We start from the raw sequence: 21,043 nt of genomic DNA, 5'->3' as shown, positions 1-21,043 counted from the left end.
TGGCACATCATGAGTGCTGGATGAGTGGGAGACACCAGCATGGGACCACGGTGAGGGACGTAAGCCCGCTGCCATCCCAGCTCACTACAGGAACCCAAACTCTGCTGTTAATTAACTGGTTTTTGCTCCCACCTGCCTGGCAATGACAGGGGGTGGCAGAGACAAGGGGATGCTCAGATGGAGCACGCTACGGAGACACGGAGCACTGTTGCCCCTGCCTGCTGCGCTGATTTACGTGGTCCATGCCAGCGCATCCCTGAGGGATGCAGAGTTTAGGGCCAGGGTAAAGCAGGCGGGTACCAGCCCTCGACCTCTCGTCTCTGCCTGCCTCTACCAGGCTGCTCCGCTTCCAGGGTCATTTCCAGGCACAAGATCCCGTTTCTGCCTGTGATCCCCTCCCCACTGCCCACACTCACGTTGCGGAAATCCCGGAAGGGCACGAACTGGACGATGTCACGCACGGCCTCCTCGCCGGTGTAGGAGCGCAACACCCGGCTGTCCCCGTCCAAGAACTCCATGGCAGCAAAGTCAGCATTGCCCACCCCCACGATGATGATGGACATGGGCAGCTTGGACGCCTGCACTACGGCGTGTCTCGTCTCGTCCATGTCGCTGATCACCCCATCCGTGATGATGAGGAGGATGAAGTATTGCTGCAGAGGGAAGGGTGGATGGTCAGACCCAGGGAGATGCTGGGGCACCCTCACACCACAGCCAGAGCCCACGGGGTGCAAGCAGCTGGGATGCTCTGTGCAGTGGGGGGGGAAGCAGGTTCCCAAGGGATTTGGGAGTGCGAGGTTCACTGCTTCCTGGAACAGCTGGCATCACCCCCTTTGGCAGCACACAGAAATTCCAGGTGCTCCCATTCCCCCTGGGTTTTGAAAGATCATAACCAAACAACTCCTCCCGTCCCAAAATATTTTGCTGATTTACTGATTTACTGTACTTAATGATGGAAAAAAAAACCCAAACAAACCACCACCAATCCCAACACGTGCAGAGCTTGCGTGTCATGGCCAGGAGGAGTCTGGGGCAGGGACATGAGCCCAGCTGGGAGACGAAATCCCCCCCTGCCCACATACAGCAGGGTGCATTTCAGGGTGGTCCGCGTCAGCATCTCCCTGTGCCCATAGGGAGCATCTCCTGCATCCCAGCTTCAGGCTGTAGGATTTGGGGGGGGGGGGGGGGGGGGGGGGAGCATCCCACGCTCAGGGCTCGTCCATCTCCTATACAAAGCCGTGGATCTCGGAGGCACCGAGAGGGATGCAGAGGAGACCGATAGGTTGGGAGGATGCCAGAGCACCAGCTCCTCTTCCCATGGGGAAAGGAGGGTGAGGGGGCCCGTCCTGCAGAGCTGGGGGAGCATGGACAGACGGACAAACGGACTGTCCTGCTGGACTCAGCTCAGCAAATCTGGGGCACGTGGATCCCCGAAAAGCCCATCTCCTCCGCCTCCAGGGAAAGTAATGGGTCAATTTTGGCACATTACACAGCTTGCGTGTGCTGGGGAAATGACGAAAACAAGCACTTAAGCACATTAAAGCCCTTTGTTCCTCTCCTCATTCTTTCCATTTCCTCTGAAAACCACTAGTGCAGCCGTCCTGGGAAAGCAGGAGAGGGAATGCAGCCCCAAGTCCATTTCCTTGGTCTTCCTCCAGTCCACATCTCCTGAAAACCTAAAGCATCGTCTTCCCTCAGCACACTCCGTTGCTGAACCACAAGCACAAACAAGGCTGGGTTGAGCTCAAACACAACCCGAGGCTGCGGGTGAGGAGGTTTTCCAAGCCAGGCGAGGCAGCCAGCCCCTTCCTGACCCTGACCCCTATTCATCCACTACCCCTGCCTGCAGAGCACTGCCCAGGGTTGAGGGGTTTTTTTTTCCCTTAAATCCAAACTTTTCAGAGTAAATCATGGGGAGATGTTGGTCTGAAGAGCAGGAGCCCAACATCTGAGTCTGGAGGGTAAGGCTAAACTCTAGGAGAAGACCTGCATGTTCCTCCATGGTAGCCAGCACTGGTCATCACTGGAAGCAGGACAAGTGATGGGGGCCTGACCTGGTCTGGGAACCAGTATGGGAAAAAAAGCAAAACCTTGAGGAGAGCAGCTGGGCTGGGGTCTCCATCAGCACACCAACCTGGCGGCACCTTTCCCCCTTCTCCACTTCTTGTTAAAATGTCCGATCTCTGAATCCACCAAGGGCTTTGGGAATTATTCCTGATCATTTGCTAATGATATTGGCAATTAGGAGCAGGACTTGAAGGGATTAGGCAGCATTAAACAGCATGTGGTAAGAAAAGGGGAGGTTTGGAAGCAGGGACCCTGCTGGAAAGGTGTGGTTTAATTCCCCAAAGCTTATTAATCCTTCCCCAAGAGTCGAATCATGTGTAATCCCTCTGTCTCTCCCTCCCACCTCGACATGTTTTAGTCCTCCCATCCCGGCTCCAGTGTTTGTGATCTGCGTTGCCATGGAGGTTTTTTACTAGGAGTTTTTTTGTGGGTTTTTTTTTTTTTTTTTTTTTTTTAATGTTGGGAGCGAGCAAGAGCGGGAGGAAGAGGAGGGCAGGTCCAGGCGGCCACCAAAGCCGGCAGCATCAGGGGTGGCTGTGCTGCACGCGTTGAAAATGGGATGGAAGAGGAGAAGACAGCAGGGGGAGCAAGATCCCTCATCAATAATGTGCTTCCAAAAAAAAAAAAGACCAAGCGAACCCAGGCTTGCCTCTGATGGCAGTATTAGTGCCCATTATTTAAAATCTCCCTTGATTAAACTATTAGTGCCAATGGAGGGGTGCAATTTGCATACGATTAGTGTCTCTGCTCAGTGCAGAGCCTGTGGGCTTCTTCCTCCCCCACTGATGCTGAGAGAGAAAACTAAAAAATGAGGAGTGACCTGGAATTGTGCTGAATTAAACCAAATTCGGTATTTCCTTGTGCCCGGAGCTGGGAAGAGAAACAGTGCTCATGGAAAGGCTGGAAAAGGTCCCCTTGGGGAGGAGGTTTCAGGTGTGATCCAGCTCTGCTCCAGGCAGGAATCAGGGAAGCTTTTACTGGGAGGCGGCTCCTGCCACGCATGTGCTGATGCCCAAGCTGAGCTGCTTTTGGCCAGTAAAACCCAGGAGCCAGACCTGCCATCCTCCGTGGGAAACCTGCTGCTGCAGGGACCCAAGTCACCTCCATCTTGTAGCACTCAGATGCTCTTTGCACCCCTAAGAGGACACCACCAGCAATGCCAGACCCGGCACATGAGCACACCCCTTCCCTCTCCAGACCTTCACAGTCCTCAGCCCTGGGCACCATCCTGGGGTGGTCTCAGCTCCCTGACTCCACTGCGCCTGTTGGATACCCAGCCATTCCCGAGGGCCCTCGCAGGCCTTCCCCATAGGAATCAGGGAGAAATCAATCACTTTTTCACCAGTCACGGTCTCTGATATTCCCAGTTGATATCCCAGGCCAAAAGGTCCTGGTCTTTATTGCGTCTCGTACGGGAGCTGCTCCACGCCACTGAGTGTCTTGGCCAACCCTCTCGCTACCATTCCCAGGGCTCAACATCCCCCAACAAGAGGGGATCAACATTTAAGACAGTGCTCAAGACATTTGAGGGACGCATCCAAGGGACGCCCACCTCATGGCATCTCCCACCCTCGTCTCAATTCTCTCCACAATAATTTCTGATTTTCCACAGCTGCAGTTTTGTTGACTATTGTCAAGTTTTTGAGTTATTTTTCTCTTCCTAAGAAGCATCTGCAATGACTCCACATTCTCCGTCTGAAGTGACGACAGCCAACTGAGAGCCCACGGCTGCAGGGACCCCAGGGATGGTCCTGGTGGGAGGACCCTGCCTCCCTGCCTGCAGCAAAGGGAAAGACACAAAACCAAGCTCAGGCTTTGCCTTCCCTGCCGAAAGCCGTCAGGATTGCCATCGCCTCATGGGATCTCGTGGACTTACGGATGCAGCCTCCTGTTGGGTGGCCTGAGCCGCGAAGCGGGCCACGTGGTTGATAATGGGGGAGAAGTTGGTGGGTCCGTAGAACCGGATGTGGGGCAGGCAGGCCGAGTACGCTTGGACGATGCCCTCCACACCTTCAGGGAAAGCAGAGAAGGCAAGCATTACAATGTGCCACGGCCCAGGCTCACCACAAATCCAATTAAGCATCATTAGCTAACGCTGCCATGGCAGCTGAAGTTAGACCTGTTTTTTAACCCCCTCAAACTCATCCAGCTCCACAAGTTCCATCCACCTCAACTCAAATTTTCTAAAACCAAGGCTTTGCTCTTTAGTCACTTTGTAGTGGCTCCTTAAACCTTCAGACCTTCTCAGGTGAGAGAGCCCTGGTAGCACCCACCCACAGTCAAAGGCGGCTTTCTTGCATTTCTGCAGAAATCTCCGAATCAGTCAAAGAGGAGAGGAATAAAAATAAAAGCAACTCCTGGTCTCTGAGCATAACCAAAAATCAGACAGACGTGGAGCAGAGGTAGCGCAGAGAAGCAAAACAATCCCAGGAGCACCCTCTGAGCTCCCAAACTGTGTTTGGGACCCGCAGGTCATTGGAGGCATTCACAGCAAGCTTTCACGAACCAGCGAGCGAGGTCTGGAGGCTGCCCGAGACCCCGTTTTGCTGGGGTAAAGCAGAAGCTGAATCAGATGATGTTTGCAGCCCGTGGTAGCCCTTACCACTGAGGATGTGAGCAGCTCTTCAGCCATGACTGTGGCTCTCAGCTGCTAAATGAAGCATTAAGCCTGAATTCCCCATCTGCTAAACAGGCCTGGTGTTTCTTGCAGGCTTGCTGGAGGAGCAGACGGCTGGTAGGACACACCAGACATCAGAGCGAAGGCGGATTTTGCACAGTCTGAATCCAGTTGCATTTTACCCTGGGCCTTCCTACACACCCCCAAATTTTCTCTGCTTTCCTCTGAGCGCACCCTTAGCACATGCTCTGCTTCACTGTCAATGTCTGTCTCTGAATAGACCTTGAAAAATCCCCGAGATGAGTTACTGGAGAAAAGCAGAGGAAAGGACAGAAGCCAGTGAAGGCATCTAAGGAGTATTAAAAATCTGGTAGGTGCTTACCTGAACAGAACGGGTTCGTGGGATTGAAGTTAATGGCAAACTCATGTGATACCTGTGGAGAAGAAAAGCCCCAAATTAACACGGAGGCTCAGTGCCAGGCTGGATGTTCCCCATCAGTTTAGCTGATGCCGTGGGGCCGGTTTGGGTCTGATGGTCCCCTGGGGCAGGACCCGGTGGTTGCAGACGTTGCGGTCCATCCTGCTGGGTCAGCAACACTTCCCAGCCCTCTGCGACCCAAACAGCAAGGAGCAGCAGATGCAAACACGGTCAGAGTCGAGCAGCATTTGAGAATAGACCTGTTCCTCAATCCACCCCCATCATGGAGCCACCTGAAATTGGCACATCACACATTCCTCTACAGCTATCAAAGCAGGTTTGCCCACACCGCTTCCCACTGGCCGCCCAGAGGGAAAGCAGGCAGGAGGGATGCTCTCACCGGTCACCGGGAGAAATTACCTCATCCTACTGCAGGTTACAAAGGGAGAATACTCAATTAACACCCCAGGGAGCCCCAGTTCCTGGCTCTCTGTCTCACTGCAAGCGGCTCCGCAGGGCGGCTCAGTGGCCCGGGTGCAAGAAAGGGTCAGGACTCCTGGCCTCCAGTATGAACCTTGGCCAACCAGTGTTGGCATGAGTCAAGAGCTTGCTCGGGGAACAACCATCAGATGTGGCAGCTTAGGAATTCCTCACTCTGCAACCTGCAATTCAGGCACCTTAAGAAGCAGACAGACTCTCAGGAGCACCGAGGACACGCGACTGCCTCTTCCAGCACCTCTGAAGGTTGAAGGGGGTAATTTGGGCTTTCAGACCACCAGCTCAAGGGCTCTGAAACAAAAAACTCCCACTCTGTTCATGCCAGAGTTACAAAACAAGGATATTTTCTCCTTCTCAGAAGGGTGGAGGTTTGGTGAGCTTCTCAGCAAGGGGATCGCTTCGGGATATGCGTATTCATAACGCTGGCAAAACGACTGTCCTCTAAAGCGCTGTGTGAAGCAGAAGTCCTCCTGAGACTGCAAAAAGCAACACGCATCTGATTCAGACTTTCCAATTATACTGGGCATTGTGTCGAAAGCAGCAGAAACTATTTTTGCAGGAGGCTGTGGGGTGGGAAATAGCAACCAGAGAAAAGTAGGTCAACCAGAAGTCCTCCCCGTGCTGCAAAGCTGACGAGCTGTCGGACTGGTGAACGTCAAAAGCCTTCTTGGGTCTCTCCCTGCCTGTTGAGCACAACCAGCAACGCTCCTAGTCACCAGTAACCCCAGGGTCAGAGATGTCGTCTGAAATGCATGACTTGTTTTTGAATACTCCCTTTCTCGTAGAAGCCTCGATTTTGGGCAATATATCCAATTTCAAATTTCTTGATTTTCAGTTCTAAAGGGCTCACTTTGCTTTTTTTTTTTTAAGAAGATGTTCAAAATTCTGCAGTATGAGTATTTATAGACAAGGCAAGCAAAATATTTCCATGTGTTGCACTGCAAAAGAAGGGTTTCTCTTTCTTTTAAGCAGCAAAAAAAAAAAAATATGTTTTGGAGCTGTGCTCCTCACCGTCTTCAGAGCAGACCCCCTGCATGGCAGAAGTGTTTCAAAACCTCCTCTGGAGTTTTTACAGACTATATATATCCCTCCTAGAAAATTCAACAGGAGGGCTTCAAAATAACAAACTAACAAAAAAAAAAAAAAAAAGGATCTCATTCCCTATTCAGCTTGGGCTTTGAAAAACAGTTTCTATGGAGTCCAATTAAATGTGTATGGAGCACCTCCAGGTATCACATTCACCAGTAACCTACAGGGAGAGACTCTTTTAAACCACCTCAAAGGGTAAGAAGTTCATCTGCGGCCAGGCTGTGTCCTCCTCCAGTCCTGGATGGGGATGGCCATAGCTCCATCTTTTCCCATCAGGAATTATGGACACGCCTCGGAGACGCACGGCCGGAGCCTGTGCTGAGACTGACCTCTGGCACCTCCCACAGCAATCCCACCCCTGCCATGACTCAGTTTCCCTACAGATGAAAATCAAGGCAAACGGAGGGAAAGCCTTTGGGGCGGGGTGTTGGCAAAGATGCCAGCTTCAGGTGGAGAGGCTGAGCTATGCGGGCACAAAGACATTTCCCTTGGCAGACTAGACATACGGAGGAATTTTTTTTATGTTAAAGGTGGTGGAGCAGTGCCCCAGGTTGCCCAGAGAGGTGGTGGATGCCCCATCCCTGGAAACGTTCAAGGCCAGGTTGGACGGGGCTCTGAGCAACCTGATCTGGTTGGAGATGTCCCTGCTCCTTGCAGGGGGGTTGGACTGGATGGACTTTAAAGGTCCCTTCCAATCCAAACTATTCTGTGATTCCATTATTCTATCTTCAAAACCCAGGGTGACCGGTGGGGCTCCGACGTTAAGCATCACCCTCTCCGCTGCTGCCCTGCCTTTGCTCATCCCCCAGAAACCACAACCCATCTGCTTCCCTCTCCTGTTCCCTACTGTGAAACCGCTTGAGGCTCTGTACAGAGCTGTTACACGGCAAGATGTTCTTTGACATTTCCAATGAGACTTTTGTGTGCAAAACATCTCACTCCGAGGAGCGCCTGGGAAGCGTTGGGGGAGCCATGGCAACGGGAGCACAAAGCATCGTTTATACCACTCTTATCTCTTAACGATCTTCCCCATTTTCACTCTGGTCTGTGGGTACAACAGCATCCCTTCGTTGTGTCCCCCGGGGCGCATCATCGGCCATGCTGCTCCCTACTGCTGCAGGGTAACGGGTAACAGGGCACGGGTTCCAATGAAGAACCACTGCTTTGGCTTTGAAATTACCCAATGAACCTCGATGGCCAAAAAACCTTTCAATGAGTGAGCTGAGCCGGTGATGCACAGACTCCGCGGGCTGGGAGGCTGGAGCGGCACAGGGCAGCGCACAGGGGATGCCCCCACTGCTAATGTGAAACAACCGATGGGTCACTCAGGGCATTAGGGCTGGTGACCCTTAGGCACGGGCCAAGCACCTGGGGTCGGAGAGCTGCTCTCCTTTAGGTGGGCTTAGACATCGTTCTGGGGGAAAATGAGGTGGTTTTTTTTTTTTCCGATAGTGCTTACAGAGCATCTCCAGGCCCGCGGAGCAACGGGAAATATTTCTCCTGCAGCTGCAGGAAGAAGCCACCGTGGGGGCAGAGGAGAAGCATCCCTCTGTCCCCCAGCACCCCTGACCTGGTACCCACCTCCAGCCTTGCAGGAAGGGCTGTTTCCAGCCCAGCGATGCCTTTCCCATGGGCACTGTAATGATTCGCCCATTTTCCTCAGCAGCCTGAGCTGCCATACCCTTTCCATCCACGCTGCGTTTTCCGTTCCTCTCCCCAAGTAATAAATCCCTGCTGGCAGCTGGCTGTTAGTCCTTGGAAGCTGCCTACCAAGATTTTCCCATCAAAAGCGGTGAAGTGACAGACTGGAGACATTTGCCGGCCAAGGAGGATGAATCAGCTCCAAAGTGCACATGGAGGGATCTCCTCCTGTGGCTGGCACAGAGCAAAAGCTCGCACTGAAGTGACATGAATTTTGGCTGTTGGGAGAGTGCAGAAAAGCGCAAAGCCGGAGCAGGCAGGATGAGTGATGAGCTTCCCAGCCCGATTCACCGCCGCTCATGACTTACGTGCCCTGCTGTGCTCAGCCCAGAGCAAATCTCCCCTCCCAGAGACAACAAAAGGCTTGCTGAGATTCAACCCCAGCCCGGAGCTGGGAACTTCTCAAAACCAGCGAGCAGAAAGAAAACGCACATCAAGGGTGTAAGCAAAGAGCAACCGAAAGGCCCAGCCAGTAATGAGAGATGGTGGTGTCCCAGCACACCACCTCAGCCGTAAGAGGATGCTCCCCATCAGCCCCAAACCCTGCCCACCTGATGAGCAGGATGCTCCAGCTCAGCCCTTGCAGAACCAGGGTGACTTTAACCCAACAAAAGATCAAGGTGGCTTTCGGGAAAGGCCCTCTGCTCCAGTCTTTGCAAGCTCTGCCCATGCAACATCACATCATAGAATCATAGAATCATAGAATCGCATGGTTGGATAGGACCTATAAGATCATCTAGTCCAACTGTCTTCCCACTACCATTGCTGCCACAGCTACTAAACCATATCTTGTAGCTTCTCATCAAGCCGCCTCTTGAACACTGCCAGGGACGGCGACTCCACCACCTCCCTGGGCAGGCCATTCCAGTGCCTTACCACTCTTTGGGAGAAAAAGTACGTCCAATCTAAACCTCCTCTGGTACAACTTGTGGCCATTTCCTCGGGTCCTGCTTGTTGCCTGGGAGAAGAGGCCAAACCCCTGTTCATCACAACCTGCCTTCAGGAAGCTATAGAGTGCAATGAGATCTCCCCTGAGCCTCCTCTTCTCCAGACTAAAAGTCGAGGCTACCCAGCTCCCTTCCAGACTTCGCCGTTGTCTGACACATTCATCCAGGGCCCTTTTCCCTTGCCCAGAATTGTCCCTGCCTCCTGCCAGGAAAATGAATCAACACCCAGCTCTGCCCATTAATGCCAGGGAGCTGCTGCTTTCATGCCAGCTCAGAAGTGAGGAACGGCCTGCCCGTGCCCCATCCCCGCCTCGCCGCCCACCCACGCTGCCACATCTCACTCTCCACTGGCTGAAATCCCACGTTCACCCATTCCTTCTCTGCCCGACAGCTTTTCTCCAGCTGAGCCAGCTGGGAAGCACCGGCAGCTGGGAAGCATCGGCAGCTCCACTCCTGCCCAGGCAGTATCAGGACAAACCCATCTCAAACGTGCAGATGGCCGCAACACTTCACCTTCCAGTCCGGCGGGAGCTGAGCACCAAATCCCAGAGCAGGAAACATCTTGTCTCTAGGAGAGAAGAAAAACATGTGGGTGTATTTGTACACACAAAGCTGACTTGCACGGCTCTTGTTAGGACCTCCCTGTGCTACCAGCTGCCCAATGCCCAGCTACAGTGAAAGTGCCAGCTAAAAAAGATGCCAGCCTTCCCTTCTCCCAGAAAACACAGAGTCTTTAAAATGAGAGCTGAAGAGGGAGAGAATAGATGTTCCCCTTCGGCTTTTGATCTTTACAGAAAAAAGAGTCCAGCTTTCATTTGTCACCCACAGGGATCAGGAGCATCCTCCTGCCCAAACACCCGTGTCTCTTGCAGATGTGTAACCCTGGAGGTTTTAAAAAAAAAAAAAAAAAAAAACAAAACCAAAAACAAAAAACCCACAACTATCCATTTTGGTCACAAAAGCCAGCATGGTGAGACCAACAGATTTTTGCTTTGTTTCTCTATCGATTCCTAAGATGATATTTTTCCGTGTTGCACACCTCAGGGCAGCTGGGGACTCAGGCAGCCCGGCGCTGCAGCTGCCAACGGCAAATACCAGCAAGCCGAGGGCATCTGCCTCTGCGCCGAGAAAGCACCAAGCAGCTGCTTTCCAGCTGCTCCCACCGCTGCTAACGCACCCTTCCTCTCAACAGTGGCAACGGGGGGAGAGGAGAAAGCCTGTCCCTTCCCCCTCCTCCTCCTGCACCCCAATGTGTATGGTAATTTTCTCCCAAGGAGCTTTCCAAAAGCAAGGCATTATCTAGCCCTGGCTTTGAAGATGGGAAATCAAGGCACATGCATCCCAGTGGCCTCTCGGGAAGCCAGGGAAACGTCTGCAAAACAGAGGTGGAGGCAGAAGAGCATGGTGCTTACGAGTCATAGTCCTGGATGATCTGGCCGACGGCCCAGATGGCCGACAAGTACTCGTTTGTCCCCATGGGGTTGATATAGTGCAAAGAGGAGGGGTCTCGGGGGTTCCCGTTGGAGGCTGTGAAGTCAATCCCGACCTGGGGGACAAGAGAGAAGCACAGACCCATCCTCCGTTAGCCGACACCACCGCAGACCTGGCCACCGAGCCTCCATTTCTACACACAGTCCCATCAAGACCTAAACTTCAAACTTTTGAAAAAGTTTAACAAAATCCAGCTCTTCTCCCTCCCTAAAAAAAAAAGCTGATTAAATACTAGGTTAGGCAAAGCCATTCACTACTACACCTACATTTTTCACCAGCAAGCATCACACAAGGCGTCCTAAAGCTGCCCGTGCTCCGGGAGTGAGCCACCACCACCTCCAGCTCAGGACTCTCGCTGCCCATCTCCAAGAATTAAGCTCAGGAACTGAGTAGCCCCATGGACACCAAAGCAGCCAGGGCCACCTGGGCATTTGGATCTCAAGGTCTTCAATCAAAGAGCCACAACCCTGAGCAGATCATGCCCTGCAGCTGCTCTTCACTGGGCTTCCCTAGGGACCAATATATGCTGAGCTCTCAGGGGACTTTGTCAGCAAAGTCATTTTTCTCCCTCCTCAATTAGGCTTTCTATTTAAAGACATTTGTAGAAATGCCTATCTCAGACCCAGTTAAGTCTGGTCAGAATAGGCGAGACGCGGAGGCACCCGATTTGAAATTACTGGGAAGGAAGAGTTGGGAAGAGGCGAGCAGGCGGTGTGACTGCGCTCGCCTTGTGACTGCCTTAGCAAATAGGCAAAACCCAAAATAACTCCACCGGCTAAACTGAGCTCAGGGGATCCGCGAGGGATTTTGCTCTGCATCCGTAATGGGAGAGGATGAACTGTGATTTGGCCTGGTTGGGGCAAGAAGATGTCACAGTTGAGGATGTGCCACCACCCTGTGCCAGGCTTGACAGGAAAAGGGGACATAGTTTTAAACTGGAAAAGGACAGGTTTAGATTGGAGATAAGGGAGAAATATTGTACAATGAGGGCGGTGAGGCACTGGCAGAGAAGCTGTGGATGCCCCATCATTGGAATGTTTCAAGGCCAGGTTGGATGGGGCTTTGAGCGACCTGTTCTGGTGGAAGGTGTCCCTGCCCAGGGCAGGGGGGTTGAATTGATGATCTTCAAAGGTCCCTTCCAACCCAAACCATCCTATGGTTCTATGAAAACCCAACTTCTTCATCAAGCAACCTAACAGCCTTACCAACCTGCGGTTCACACCCCTGCACCCGGCTCCTGCCGAGCCACCACGAGCATGGTCAGAGAGCAATAGGGAAACTGAGGCACGAGGAGGGGGCTCAGTGGAGTCAGACAGGTGTGTGCCTGCTCGTGAAAACAATGCCACCAAGAGTAGCACTCAAACAACAGATTTCAGAGGGAAGCAGCACGAGGTAAGTGGCTGGGCACAATCCTCCTCTTCTCTGTGGCTTCAGCCCTTCTCTCCCCACCATCTCCCCCAGCGGGGAGGACACCAGTGGCCTGTCCAAATTGCAAAAGTGCCTGCCACAGCATCTTCCTCCCAGCTCAGGCATTTCTGCAGGGTTGCACCCATCGCCAGTCACCCAGGCTTTTTGACCAAAGATGCTTTGGGAGGGGGAGAAACCCTCCAATAACCGTCAGATCTATAGAGGGGGGGGGAAGATTTCTGCCTCCAAGCCTAATTTGCATAAGAGCTCTGTGCTACCAATAAACTTAATGATTTTGTCTTTTATTCACTCTCCAGCACCAAGACCTTAGCACACAGCGGCAGAACAGCACACAAAAAGCTCTCCCAATCACTCCTGTTCCTATGGCAACTCTTCCTCCTCCTACTCTCCCCACATCATGTTTTTAGATGAAACAACAAAATACACACTGAAAAACTGTGAGTGCCCGCAGCTCTCTGGATACTGCACCAGAAAAGTTTGCAGGAATTGAAAAACCCACTTCTGCATTGTGGCGGTTTCACTTGGGGTTGTAAGGTTCTCAACTAGTTACTCCTGACAAGCCGTGGTCTAGCTTGGAAGAAGGTGGAAATGTCAGTAAAAATGCAGAAAATCATCTCATTAATAGCCCAAAGCTTGTCAGCTGCCTTCAAAATAAGGATACATTCCATAAAGAACTGGAGGGTGGTTAAACCCTGCAATGTGGAGAGAAGTCAGTAACAGTTTGTGAAGGGTCAGAAGGTCTTTCTGAGTGTCACCTTCAGCCAAAGTCTAGCTAGCTCCCTCCAGGCTATTGGACACACCTGAGCATCACAGTAACAACCCCTCAAAACCCCAAAACCACATGGCTTAAGAGCAACACAGCGCAGCTCCTCATTGCCATGAAAAGCCACCCAAGGTGGTGCCAAATCTCATGCAGAACCTCCCTCCCCAGTTTTGACCATTACGTACATGTTACTGTTACTGGGCAAAGAGAAGTAAAAGTCCTTACCGTAAACATCAGCTGGCAGCCTCCCAGGATGTAGTCCAGGAAGGAGAAATCTCTAGTTATCTGAAGGAAGAAAAACAACCAAAAAAAAGTATTTCAGCATTCTTCACCATTGCAGAACAAAATACATAAATCCACAGAAAGTGCCCAAGCCTGCAGTCACTGTGAATTTGGGCCTTTGGGGACCTTCCGCCACGTGGCAAAACAATGGGAAGAACCATCTGGGTCTCTCACAGCAGCGTCTGGCACTTCACAAGTCATGTGGGGCCAAGCAGGGCCACGAGTTGGTACATAGCTGGGGTGGGAGGCCTGGGCAGGGATCCTTGAGAGCTGGAAGTGTCCATCAGGGTGAAAAGAGCAGAAGATCCTCTCCCCGTGGTCAAAACAGTCTCACACCAGCTGCAGATCTGGTGCGGGAAGAGCTGTGTTGGCACTTTTCCCACTGTGCTGTTGCCATACGAAGGGAGGACTTCACCAACACCTCAGCTCAGAAGAAGGACCTCTTCCACCAGCACTCAACCCTTGCCCCCAAGGAAACACCATGTAGTCGGTAAGCACCCACAGCTTGGGCTTCATGCAGACGCTGCCCATGTTGAACATCTCCTCCTGGGTCTTTGGCCACCCGGGCACAGGGTGGAACCAGCAGCTCGGTACATCAGATTCTCCAAGTGGAGAGAAACCCCAGCAGAAAGGCAATCACACTTTTATTCATGCTTTGCAGGACCTGCGCTTGGAAACGCAAGGATGCTGGAGGCAGAAGGGATGGGAGGGAGCTCAGGAAGATCCGAGCTCGGCCAGGAGCAGAAAAAAACATCCTGGCACCATACTCACTTTGCAGGACTTGACAATGATGATTCCAGAGTTCTTGTAATTCTTTTTCTTCTTCTGCTTTTTGGGGTTAATGCACTCTAGCTCGAGCTGTAACACACGAGACAGACACTGGGGTGAGAGCTGGGCTGTGCTGGGTGGCTGCAGGTGCCACACCTTGCGGGCACTCTCCGTCCACACTTTCAAAGTGCTGGAGAGGCATAAACGAATCACAGCAAGTGACTAGTATTTAATGATGGAAATGGAGGCACAGGACATGCTTGAGAAGGAGCTGCTTTTCCTTTCCAGAGGCCTTCAGCGTGCCCAGGACCTGGCACGTGGCAGCCGAGACATCCTAGAGAGGACTCGGGGCTCTACGGGATGGGACGGGGGCAAAAGGGTTGGGATGAGTCAAACTCACGAATAATTAGGGCAGGCTATCACCTTTCCTCAAAAGCTCTGGGAAAACAAAATGCCTCTGAATACTCAGAAAATTGTTGCAATATTTCAATTTTCTTTTAAATCTAAAACTGAATAAAAACTCTCATCAAATAAGAAAGTTTACGTGCAGGTTGGTCTGGGGGAGAGGGCAGGAATGGGCAAGGGGAGCATGGAGAAAGTTTTGTCTGTTATTCCAGCTGCAGAAAAACAGGAAAATTTTAAATACTAAAATTCTTAAGTTTCCTGACTGTGAACACTGCATTTCACTGACTGAACAAAATAAAAATGCAGGTCTACTGACAAAATCCCCTGACTCTGAATAAACCCAGGCAGACGGTCAAGCCCAGACCAGCTCGCAGGTAGCTCCCACACGGGTCATGCGGGCCCAAATCCACTGGAAAAACAGGCTCAGCGCCTGCCTCTGCCACCATCCGCTCGCGCAGCCCTGGATAGTACACTTCATGCCTTTGTGCCTCAGTTTCCCCAGCCAGGAAACTTTTCTCATAGTACATTTTACACACCCCCGCGTCTTGGCCAAGATGTCCTCTCGGTTTTGTAATCCCAGCGATGATAGCAGTGAAAAGCTCTGCTTACCCAGGAGTCTGCACAACATGCCTTCAACCAGGTGGCATCTGCCAAGGCTTTTGGCTAGCAGAGGAAGACGGGGAGGCTTTTGGGAGGAAGACGGGGACACCTTTGGCCACAAAACCAGTGTGGAGCTGCACAGGAGCTGGCACTCCCGAGGACCAGCCTGCCCCTGCTGCAGACGCAGCCCCAGAAGGATGTCACATCTGACCCCCCCCCAAATCACAGGGCACCCCCCAAATCACCAGTGCTGCTTCAAACATCTCAGCAGAGCTTGATTTTCAGCCAAGACTGCCTTAGCTCTCCCTCTAGCTCAGATGCTTTAGCTACAGCTATGGCCTGGGTCACTCATGGTGTGGGTGAGAGGAGAAAGGAGGTTTGACTTGGCTTTTTCTTGGCACAGGTTGAGGGTCTCAGTGCAAGTACCAAAATCCACCATCAGCCCTGAGGAGCCCCTTCCTCATTCTTCCCTGAAAGCGTGTTGGCACTTACTGGAAAGGCATCTTGGGCTTCGCACATCTTGGCCACCGAGGTCTGAAACTCCCCGATGAAGTCGTGTCCTCCATCACTGTCGTAGTCATAACACATCACCTGGGGCGGAAGGAGCACAAACCAGCCTCAGATGCTGTGAGGAGACCTGCTGAAGTTCCCAACTTCTCCTGTTGGAGACCTCAAACAAGGGGGTTTTTTTGTTGTTTTGGGGGTAGTTCTGGTTTTGTTTGGGTGGGTTTTTTTTTTCATTAACAATCCACAGGGTTTTAGATGTTTAACAATCAGTCCCAGAGGCCGACCACCACCATACAAGCCAAAGGGCCCCCCCCTTACCTTTATCAGCTTCTCTACATCTCCATCGCACAGTGACACCAAAGGCACAGTGAACGGCTTCCAGACGGGGTCCAGCGTGTACTTGATGACCTGCAGGGTGGGGACAGAGGGATGCCATTACAACGGGCATGTCTGAAGGGGGAGATTGGCACAAAGCGGGGACACGTCTCCAAGAGCGACCCTGGACGGGGTTCTCAGTGGGGCAGGCCAGGCAAGCTGCAGAAAGCCCCATCTCAGCCCTCTTCTGCCTCCCTAGCTCAGACACAGCAGCTCCCCAGCTGCTGCTCCTCAGGCTGTAGCAGGCAGGAATTACAACAGATTCATTTGCCACCTCTGGGGGCAATTAGACCAACCTGCTTGAGAAAACAGCCACAGCAGACTGGGCAGCATGGACACAAGCATGCCCACCCCACCGGTTCAAGGCCAGCAGCTGCTATTTCTGCCCTCTGCATCCCCTCGCTTGCTCCCTACTCATTGCTGACTCCCAGCCAGCACCCCAGTGCAGCCTACATCCATCTGGGTTCCGACCAGCGAGGAGCTGGAGCAGCGGGATGCCGCAAACCAGCCGGGAATGCCAAACAGCCCTGGGCACGTCCAGCTCTCTCGCCTCATCTGCGCAACATCTGCTGCCCAAGCTGAAGAAATATTAATTGATGCTTTTTGACATTTCCTGGGAGAACGCAACAGCTTGGTGAAAACCTAAGCCAACACCATCAGGCTCCAGGCACACGCTGGGTACATCAGAGGTGCCCGCGGGGCAGGTGAAGGCCCTCTTTCACAAAGGTGTTGTGCTCAGAAAGAGAGATTCAGGTGAATATTAGGAAAGTCAGACACGGGCAGCAGATTAACCCTTCCCTGGGCAAGCTACATATGGGGATATCTGGGGTGGAGGACCTCGGGCCTTTGCAGCCCTGTGAGGAAGAGACCCACGGCTGCTGCTGCTGGCGGCACACGGCCGTGTAGGACCTGGAATGCGTGTCTTGTTTTGCACGAGACCGGGGGAAACCCTGACACCGCGAGCACCGTTTAGTCAAGAATTTGTAAACACCTCCTCCAGGAGGCTGGGAAGAGCAGGGGCAGCCCACGCACCAAGATGGTGCCCGCAGGCTGCCAGCCGCCGAGTCCCCAGGGTGGGTGGGGAAGGATCCGGTGTCTCCATCGCATGGCGCCCAGCTGGGCGTTGGCGCTGAAGTAACAGGCTGTAACGAGCGCACTAATCCTTCCCTGCCAGACACCTCCGTGGTGGTGTGAGAAATGCCAGCATCAGACCGAGAGCTGGTTAGATTCCTGCACCAAAAGCTGCAAGAACGGCGAACCTTATTTCTTCATATCTGGCCTCAAAACATAAAGCTGTTCGCCTGGTACGGGATTCCTCCGAGGGCAGCGGGATACATTCGGGGTGGGTAAGGAGGCGGCTTTGGAGCTCTAATTACTTGAAAGAAAGCCTGGCTAGACCCTTACACAGCAAGGCAGGACAGTGGAGGAACTGAGCAGCAACTCAGGGGACAAAAATCAATACCTACATCTGCTCCCCATAAACCCGACCAGCTTATCGAGATCCCAGCAACGGCTGGTGCACAGCTGCATTCCCAGTTCCCATGCCTCTTCCAGGAGGAAGGGCTGGAGGGCACTCAAAATCTGGGAAACACTTTTTTGGTGAGTCAAAACCCAGCTACCCACACTAAACCGGGAAGAAACAACCCAGCAAGGTCCCAGCCTGCTCCGGCAGAAACACAGGAGAAATTTTAAGGTTGGTATCAATTAAATATGCATGGAAATGTGTGTGGGAAAGCACCAGGAAATAAAGAGCTTAAAAGGTTAAAAGGACAGCCCGTGTTGGTACCACGGGACGCAGGGCGTTACACACGTCCTGGTGCTCAGGTGCACGTGGGTGTGCGAGTGAAGGAAACCCTCGTGGACTTTGCACAGCCGTGGTAAAAAACAATGTACGGAGGGACTCTGTAAATAAATACCACCCTCTCCTTCCACCTGAGTTCACACTGTGTTTTGGTACAGCAGTGTGCTCTGGGGGGATGACAGGCTCCTTAACCAGGCCTTGAGGGGATAAGAAAAGGAGAGGATGGGAAAAAGCGGTGTGAGATGGGGTGTGATGGGACCCTCTTCCTCCAGCAGGGAGGCTGCTGTGAGTCCCTCCTGCAGTCACTTCCCCCTCCTCTTTCTGCCAGCTGCTAGGAACTATGTGCCAAAAGCAAAAAAGCCTTGAAACAAGCTTTGAGGGAGGAAAAAAAAAAGAAAAAAAAAGCTGTTGAAAAGTACTTATTAACCTGGTGCTAAAGCAGAAGCCAGCCTGCTTCTCCCTGCCTGTGCCATGCCCCTTGTCCATCATATCACTGGCTTAGCAGTGTGAGAACATAACCAGCTCAGATCAAAATATCACAGCAGGCATAAAAGAGGGGCAGGAAGGGGTCAGCTGCCCCCAGCCATACCCACTGGGACCTTGGCACAAGTCTCTGCCTCCTCAGCCGGGGCTCTGGCTCTGTTAGACACGAGGCCGAGTGCTCGTACGCTGAAGCTGGAGGTACCCAAGCATCCTCAGTAAAATCTTCTTCCCCCGGAGTCCAGCAGCCTCAGCTGGACAGTGGGAAGGCAGCTGTAAGGTTTTGGAATTCCTGGATCCCCCCCTGCTTTATAGATGATTGATGAGATAATGCCATGAAGGGCAAGAGGAGCTGATGTAAGGACGATGGTGAATCAGCAGCTCGGGTTAGAGTAGCGCTCACCTCTGTCCTGTGGACCAGCATCCATTTCCCATCGTCACCTGGTTTATGAAACTCCAAGAAGGGGTCTGACTTTCCAAACAGGTCCTGGCGGAGAAGAACAGGACGGGTTACACGGCGCTCTGCAAGCAGCGACAGCCGGTCCGAGAGAGCCCTCCTTTCCTGGGCAGCGCCAACCCCGCAGACACCCTCACGTCCTCATGAGATTGGCTCGATCACATTGGGAAACAGGCAGGACCCAGGGGCAGCACGCTGCCACCCCTCCACGCCCCGGTCACGCAAATCCCGTTGACGTGCACGCCACGTTTTGGCACCCCGGCGCGTGCCCGTGGGATTTGCCGGCTGGCGCCCACCACCCGGTGAGCTCTCCGGACGCAGATACCACGGAAAACAACCCCAGCTGGGAGGCAGCTGTGCTTGGGCTTGGAAAAACATCCACATCTTCAAAAGAAAAAACAGAATTATGAAGTGCACAAGAGTCTTGGGGGAAAAGGAACAAAAATCACCCTCCTACACACAGCGGTAAAGCAAGAGCGGAGGAAATCGTTCAGGAGCAAGCTGCCCTGGTGTTGACAGGGATCACGTAACACCCTCCGAGATACGCAGCCCTGAGCCAGCCTGCGCTGCCTTTCCTGCCAGCGTCGCCTTAGATATTCCCCTGATAAAGAGCTGCTGGTTTATGAGAAATACGTACACACACACGCGCATCCCTGCTGGGTGTCGGCACGGGGGCTGCTTTGGGGCACCTGCAGCATGGAGAGGAGGGCGGCACCGACACAGGGAAACTCCAGCATTTCTAAGCAGAACTTCATTCCCATTTGGAAAAACTAAGCAGTGGTTAACAAGAATCCAAGCCCAAAATATTGCAAATGATTTACTGAGAACTCCAGCTGTTTCAGCTGGGTTTTCCTCCCAGAGGGAGGTGGGTGCCTGAGTCCTGCAAAGAGCTGGAGGAACTTCTTATGGGTTTGAACAGGAGCTTTTTGGGCTTCCAAGCGATGTGGTGGGGATGCGGGGGGATGCTCACGGAGGAGGAGGAAGCATGGGCGCCCCAGAAGCCCAGGAGGCGGTGGCTGGGATCGACATGGGCTCCAGTGATGCCCCAGCAGAAAACCCATTAATGTTTCTATCCCAATTCTGTTTCCAAAGCCAGCTGGAAAAGTAAATCACTGCAAAGTGTTCTGGCTTGGAGAAACTATAATCTTCTTCAGTCAAAATTCTTCCGCCAGAAGAGCGGATCATAAAGGCTCGCAGGGACGCTCTCTGGTGAGATGAGGCTATTTTTCTCCTACTCTTTTTCACATGTTTGTAGGAGAGAAAACCAAGCCATTCTTTCTGCAGGGTTACAGTGCTGGCAGAGCTCTGACGCTGCTCACCCACAGCCTGGACTTGGCACTTTCAAGCTTCACTGATGGATTAAAGAACCAGCGGTGGGTACCTGACCCTGCCTACGCTGGCTTAACCTGCAACCTGGTGTGGTTTCATCAGCGCCAGCCCAGCGTGGGCTGGTGGAGGCGTCGGCTCTGATGACAGCAGGGAGCTTTGAAGGATGTCTGCTGCCGTCCCATACGGAGCAGCCCGGTTTGCAAGTCTGGTCAGCCTTGCTCCATTCAAAGCTGGGTGGGAGATGCCTCCAAGCCACAGGATTGTGGGCTGCTATTTTAAAACGTCAAAACCACAAACATCTCACCCCTGCAAGCTTGGCGGGAGATGGAAACTGAACAACCCAAAGGAGCTCAGCAGACCAGATTGATCTGCAAACTGGTCCAAGAATCTAAATCAGCCCAACTGGTCCTTGCACACCATGGACAAGGAGGACAGAGGTGGCTCTTCCACCAGATGCAGCTCCCCAAGCCACAGCATCCAGCACCAGTCCTGGCTGGCAGCGCTTGCTCTTGCCCATAATCCTGGCCTTCTTATCGAGATTCCAGCGTCGGCTGCGTGGCGACACGCGGCTCTAGGGCTGAGTTCGCTAGGGCTGGTCCCAGGTGAAATTACCTCCTCTTCTGAAAGATTTTTTTCTTAAAACAACTCTCCCAAGAGCTGATCTGACATAAGGTACAAGAGCCTCAGGCTGGTTCTGCTGCTGACGTGCTCCTGCTGAGCAGCTTTGGCATTTAAAGCAAGGTACGGAGCCATGGGTGGAGAAACCACGGACATGTGATGGGGAGGAGGACCAGCCTGAGAGAGGTCACAGAAGAAGGAGCTGCCTGGGGTCCAGGCTGGGTTTGCGGCACAGCTGCCGGTAAGGGATGCTCGCAAGCGTGTGCAGCAAAATGGCCCCATCATAAAACCCTGTGAGATCCGATCTCTTCACATGATGTCCGAGCCTCCAGCCATGCTCCCCAGCCTCATGCTGCAGGAGGGTATTGGCCCCCAGGCTGCAGCCTTACCCCTGTAGTTTTT

The 21,043-nt window shown here is 52.8% G+C and overlaps 1 protein-coding gene across 3 annotated transcripts in view; it reads right to left on the bottom strand.

Annotated features, from left to right (window-relative positions):
• CPNE2 (copine 2) overlaps window positions 1-21,043 on the bottom strand; it is a 51,874-nt gene that overhangs the window by 4,377 nt on the left and 26,454 nt on the right. For all 3 annotated transcript variants that reach the window (XM_086757828.1, XM_086757829.1, XM_086757831.1), the window contains exons 6-15: window positions 18,641-18,724; window positions 15,900-15,989; window positions 15,567-15,665; window positions 14,073-14,159; window positions 13,245-13,304; window positions 10,750-10,883; window positions 9,851-9,905; window positions 5,067-5,118; window positions 3,944-4,077; window positions 417-653 (exon numbers count right to left, since the gene is read on the bottom strand). In XM_086757828.1, coding sequence (XP_086613954.1) covers window positions 417-653; window positions 3,944-4,077; window positions 5,067-5,118; window positions 9,851-9,905; window positions 10,750-10,883; window positions 13,245-13,304; window positions 14,073-14,159; window positions 15,567-15,665; window positions 15,900-15,989; window positions 18,641-18,724 — 1,032 coding nt within the window. The remainder of the gene's footprint in view (window positions 1-416; window positions 654-3,943; window positions 4,078-5,066; window positions 5,119-9,850; window positions 9,906-10,749; window positions 10,884-13,244; window positions 13,305-14,072; window positions 14,160-15,566; window positions 15,666-15,899; window positions 15,990-18,640; window positions 18,725-21,043) is intronic.

Source organism: Chlamydotis macqueenii, chromosome 13 (assembly GCF_036417535.1).
Source record: "Chlamydotis macqueenii isolate bChlMac1 chromosome 13, bChlMac1.mat, whole genome shotgun sequence".
In the NCBI taxonomy this organism is placed as follows: Eukaryota; Metazoa; Chordata; class Aves; order Otidiformes; family Otididae; genus Chlamydotis; species Chlamydotis macqueenii.
This window is presented reverse-complemented; position numbering and strand designations above follow the sequence as displayed.